This window comes from Patagioenas fasciata, chromosome 14, assembly GCF_037038585.1.
Source record: "Patagioenas fasciata isolate bPatFas1 chromosome 14, bPatFas1.hap1, whole genome shotgun sequence".
Taxonomy (NCBI): Eukaryota; Metazoa; Chordata; class Aves; order Columbiformes; family Columbidae; genus Patagioenas; species Patagioenas fasciata.
The window spans coordinates 8450081-8455886 of NC_092533.1; the positions used below are offsets into that span (position 1 = coordinate 8450081).

The 5806-nt window shown below is 50.8% G+C and overlaps 1 protein-coding gene across 1 annotated transcript; it reads right to left on the minus strand.

Annotated features, from left to right (window-relative positions):
• Positions 1 to 2329: 2329 nt before the first annotated feature.
• Positions 2330 to 5806, minus strand: WNT8A (Wnt family member 8A). The gene is made up of 6 exons (XM_065849205.1): positions 5736 to 5806; positions 5610 to 5643; positions 5271 to 5409; positions 4176 to 4301; positions 3907 to 4049; positions 2330 to 2896 (listed from the first exon to the last, which is right to left on the minus strand). The coding sequence occupies exons 1-6, from the start codon at positions 5804 to 5806 to the stop codon at positions 2330 to 2332; spliced, it is 1080 nt and encodes a 359-aa protein (XP_065705277.1).

Here is a 5806-nt window from a genome sequence, read left to right on the forward strand (position 1 = left end):
AGGCCCTGGCTGAGGGTTGGTGGGAGCGGGAGGGTTTAGCAGGACAAGGATCAGTCTCAGTATCTCTGCTCCTCTCTGCAGCCCAATTGCCCCAGCATGGAGCCTGCACTGGACAGAGATCTGATCTGGTGCTGTGGGTACCTGCAACCCTGCCACTTCTCATTTTCTGCATTGATGTTAGTTTGAGGAGATGCTGCAGGAAGATGTATAAGATGATACACAGCATGTCCTGAACATGCCTGCTCACAGGGAGCCCTCGTCTCCTGGGATACACCTGTGTAGTTTATTAACTCTGCTGTTGTTATACAGCAAGACGTTTTGTATGTGTGCTTGGGAACTATCCAGGTGAAATGGTTTCCCTCCTCCGAGGGCCCATCAGCAGTGACTATCCTGTGCTCTGGGCAGCCTCCTTTTGTGGCTCCACGGGATTTCGGCAGCACCCTGGGGCTGTGCAGGGATGGGGCTGGTGCTGCTGAGCACTGACCCAGGGCAGCAGCAACCTGGGGAACCCCAGCAGATATTGCAAAAGTAAAGCCTGGCTATTTTGGGTCCATTGTAAATGCTGTTGTGGCAATACTGTGCAAAAACTCTGAGGTTTTCTTTGCTTTGGTGGTGTGGCCTATTAGTTACGGAAATTTTAGAAACAGCTACTCTGAAGGCAGCAAAGAAGCCCCCCAAATGAGTGGCCTTTTCCAGCTCTAACAGAACAGCTCTTTGCAAAAGTAAATGCGTGGAAGTGCTCCGCGACTTGTGGATTTTACACCTTGAGCTTCCTGATGTGGCTCAAGTGCGTGTGGAGGCTGTGTTTGCAGTAGGAGCTCTCGAGATACCCAGACACAATAGCTTCAAAGCGTTTGTAGTTTTTTTTTAATCCCACTTGTGTCTCCTCCTCTGCAAAGCAAACCTGGTAGAGCATCCTTTCATCCTTTGCCCCTGCATGATGGGTGCTGACGTACAGCCCTGGGGAGGCCAGAAGAGCAGGACCCGCCTGGGACGGGCCACCCGCCCGTGTCCCCTCCTGCTGTCCCCACCCTGGCGCAGGGCTGTTTGCACCCGGAGCAGCAGGGAACCAGCAGACACATTCACAACTGTCCCCAAGTTTTCTCTCCTGCCTCCAGTTCAAAGGGCTCCTCTTGTGCCTCCAAGAATTCTGCAGCGAACGCCGTTGCTTTCCACATCAAAGCGGGGCAGATTCACATTGTCTGGGGGATGTTTGGCCCAGGCAAATTAAAGAGGCATCGGGAGCTGCACAATCAGCTTTAGCCAGGCAGTGCCTGCACACTCAGCACTTGAGAAAGGTTTGATATTATGGTGGTAGGTATTAGAGCAAACCCTCTGGGGACTGAGGCTGGAGCCAACTTTTATTGAGGTCTAGGAGAACAATCTTCTCTGTGGCTTCAGTGGTTTTTGGATTAATGATGAGAAATCTGGGAAGTGATGGATTTTACACAGAAATGGATAATTTTGCTCTGGAAGTCAGAAAGGAAAAAGCCAGTCCTTTTCATTGTGGTGTTTATTGCAAAATACAGTCCAAAATCTCACTCTTTAGAGAACTTCAAAATACATAGAGAAAACAGGTTGTGCTAAGCAGTAATACAGCTTATTTATAAACAACATTAGGCATAAAGAATTCTGAATTCTTATCTGCTAAATAAAAAAATAAAAGCGTAGGAATTGTAAACTCCTTAATTGTATCTAGTACAAATACACGAAGCTACTGTCTACTGGGAATAGGGGTTCTGATACCAAAATACAAAATTTAAAAGGGTGTGGAGGGGGAATGAAATCTGTAAACACTGGCTGTAAACTTATCAGGCTGCAGTCATAATAACACACACCATGGTACTGCAAAACCACTTCTTGTGTTAGAAAGTGCATAAGTTTTCCACTAAAAATGCTGCCAAGCAGCTGCTGTGCATGAACTGATGGGACGGAGCTGCCCCATGGGACCTGCTTTTGGCCACTGTGCCTGTCCCCACCTTGCTCGTCATGGGGCTGGAGCCCCACCGCTGGCCTTGGTAGACCCATTGGATGTGGCATAAGGGGTTGAATCAACCAAAACCATGAAATTCTTCCCTCTGTCTGATACACAAAGTGACTCCTGAAAAGAAAGAAGCTACCAGCAAATATTGAGGAAAAAAACATGGAAGCAAGAAGGACTGTGGTCCCTTGGTACCCGCACCTTGTGCTTCCTAATCCCCCAGCTTCCGTCTGCAGGAGGTCTCATCGCCTGGTGTGATGCCCCAGGGATGCTCCTCACCCCATCTCCACCAGAGGCTGCCGAGTATGGGGACATCAAAGCGTCCTCCTCGTGCACCAAAACCTCCCTCTATCTCTTATGTCCCTTGTTCCTCCGCCTGATGTGGTTGGGGGCGGTGGCAGCGGTGTCACGGCGGGCGCAGAAGTGCTTGGCCACCAGCTGCCGGCACTGCTCGCACCGCACGGTGCAGCACCAGTGGAACTTGCAGTTGCAGCTGGACACCACCTCCGTCCTCCTCTCCTCCACCCGGAGACCGCACTCGGTGCAAAGCCGCCGGCAGCTCCTCTTCTCCCACTGCGAGAGGTTCTTGCCAGTCTGCAGGCACTCGCGTCCCTCGGTGCCATGGTGGCCCAGGCTGGCATTCCTCGTGCAGTAGTCGGGAGAGTCCTCCAGGAAGACGAGTTCGGTGGGGTGGACATGGTGGAAGGTCTCTGCCGTGGCCCCGCGGCTGTCGGCGCTGTTGCCGGCTCTCATCCGCCTCTTGTCCATCTCCAGCTTGTGGGCTTGGTCATATTTGATCTTCAGGTAGTTCCCGATCTCGCGGAATTCGGCGAGCTGGAGCCAGCAGGTCTGGATGCTGCAGCTGCCCGACACCCCGTGGCACTTGCAGGCTCGCTTCATCGTGGCTTTCACGGCCTTAGTGGAAAAGGTGCAGAAATTAGGAGCAGCAGAACATCATTTAAATCTCAAATTTGGGCTATATGGCACTTCTAATTCAGGTGGCAAGGGGTCAAAAGTGACTTGTGCTCAGCAGGACTTCAGGTCCTTCCAAAACGTGAGCTGGTGCTCTTATTTCAGTTATTGGAAAACTTCTGCCCCTCTTTGCTAATTTAAAGGACAGATATAATGAGTTGGCACAAGCTGTTGTCTCCAGCCCTTGCAGAAGCTGTTTCTTTGGGCCAGGAAAAAAGCGCCTTTGTCGGGTCATGCCCTTCTCACGCTGCTCACCTCGCTCATCGCAGCATCAACCCATCATCCCTCTCAGAGGTTTCATTTAAAACGTGTGAAACTTCTTTGCGATAACCATACCCAACCTCTCTGCATCTCCTCCAGGCCAAGCAGTTCACAGATATTATCTACCTATCTCCCTCTGGTATCTATAAGGTCCCAATCACTGGTATCTAGGTGAGATTAAGCCTCGACACACCCCATGAGATAGGTATGTTAAGTGTTGCCATCCTTGTTTTTACAGACAAGGAGGTTTGGCGAGATGCTGAGAGCCCCCGCCAGCCCAGGCAGGCAGCGGGGGACGAGTCTGGCAGCCGGCTCAGAGCAGGGCCAGCTCACACCTGGCTCCTCTGGCCGAATAGCTTGGAAATGCATATAAATGCACATTGCAAGAAAGTACTGTGGTTCTTGCTTTGTCTTACAGACCAGACAAGCACCAGGTGCGTGTAAAACCCATGTGTTTCTGAAGAAGTGGCATGTGCTGGCAGTTCACTGCATTGTGCACAGCTGCAAAAGCTGTGAGTGGGAACAATTCTTACTGCAATTCCTTGTGTTCAGGTTTAGGGTCAGATTCTGGCTGAATTTTTTTCCCCATGCAAACACTACAGGGGTTAGATTCTCACAGCCTACCAGGCTCTTGGATTTTGTTTTCAATAGAGACATCGTTATTATTATTATTGTAATTATATTTGACTTACAAGTCTCCCAACTTCATTGTTGTGCAGGTTAATCAGTGCACGGGTATCATGTCCTGTTTCCAAAGCATCCACAAAGAGCTTGGAAATTCTCTCCCCAAACTCCACGTTGTCACTGCATCCTCCCCAGACCCAGCCTCGGCCACCTGCAAGATAGACACACGCTAAGGGACAGAACCGTCCTGTTGGGCCAAGTTCTGCCCTGAAATCCTGGGGCAGCTGCGTGCGGGGATGGAGAGAGGGCGACAGCCCGTCTGGAACCGGCAGCTCACCGACACGGCCGTTCCTGGAGTCGTCGCAGCCGCAGCTCTCGAAGTCTCCCATGCTGCAGTTCCTGGTGAGGGTGTACATGACGCCGGCCGAGCTGATGGCATGTACAAAGGATGTTTCCCGGGTAGCTGCGGGAGAGGGGAAAGAAATCTGTCACATGCAGACATAGATATCGGTCCCGGTTAATTGGCAATGAAGATCTACTGCACCGCAAAGGTGCAAGAAGAAAGAAACAAAACAAACCAGTTTGTGCAAAAGGTAAGGTGCTACAGAAATTAAATGCTCATGACTGGAGTGTTTTCAGGGTTCAGAGTCAAGGGGTTCAGCAGTATGGCACAATATTATGCGGCTGTCTGTGCACAGAATGGAGTCTCTGGGCAACAGTAGGATGGCAAGGCAAAGCCCCTGTCCTGCTCTGGTGGAGTTATCATCCCCTTCACCTGGCTCTCCCGTTCGCCTCTGTCCTTCCTGCTCAGGGGGTCTGTTCAGGCTTTGATCTTGCCTGCTGGGGAAAATCACCATTGCTCTTGTTTCAGTTGGTCATCGAACCTGTGCTAACAGCTGTCTGCACCCACCCTTCTAATTTAGTTTCTTTTTTTTTCTTTCCTAACAGATTCAAATAGAGATGCTGCTTTGGGAAAAGAAGAGACTTCTTGTTGAAGTAGACAGTATTGAAATATATCCACAACTTTCTTATGAAGACAGTTTCTTTGGGCATGTCTCTGATTTCTGCCTTTGTCTCTCTGCACTTCCCCCCATTGCAAGCTCAGGTGCCTCCAGCATCGCGCTCCCTGGGATGCTGCACGAAAAGTGGCCGAAGTGAGCCCAAGGAGCAGCTCTGCAGGAAGGACCCAGCTCCAGCCTGGCACGGACAGAGATCTGGAAGGAGCCTGAGATTCCTAGAAAAATACTCACGCTGTTTATTAGATCATCTAATACAGATAGAGAAAAACAAACATGACTTTTGTGACACTGAAATCCTTCTCCATCATTCGGTTTAAAGAGCAGCCCCAGCACTCTGCAGGACGCATCCTGGCTGGTACCCAAAGGCATCCCGGGCTGGGGATGCGGGTACTGGCGGGTCTGGGCACACTTACCGCTGCGGAGCCGGTTGTGGGTAGAGAGCTGCAGGGCGCTCTCGGGGCAGTTCCAGCGCTCCCACCCGAACTGGAACTTGCACTCCTCCATCCCGCTGTGCGCCCCGGCCGCCACGCTGCTGGAGTACGTCAGGTAAGCCTGGCATGGGAAACAGCGGGGTTAAAACCCACCCGTATCAATAGGAACAGACAAATGTGTTGTGAGTCCTTTCCCTCATTACGGAACAGGTCTTGGAGCAGATATGCTCTGGGAAATCGAGTTCCTTGGAAAAGCCCTGTTTCCCATTTGGAAAATGAAATCGCTCTATTTAAATTCCTGATAGCCCCTGTGTTCATTACCTTAGGTCCTGTCATCAGAAAGTTATTCACAGACCTGAAACGAAGAAAAGAAAATGAATCACACAGCTTACCATAGGCTGAAGAGCATCCCTAAAAAAATGCCCTTTCCACCGAGCTGGACCCTACCATGCTGCTGCATGGAGAACGGCGCTGTAGACCCCTGTGATGGAGAGGATGAGGAAGGTGCTTCTCTTCAT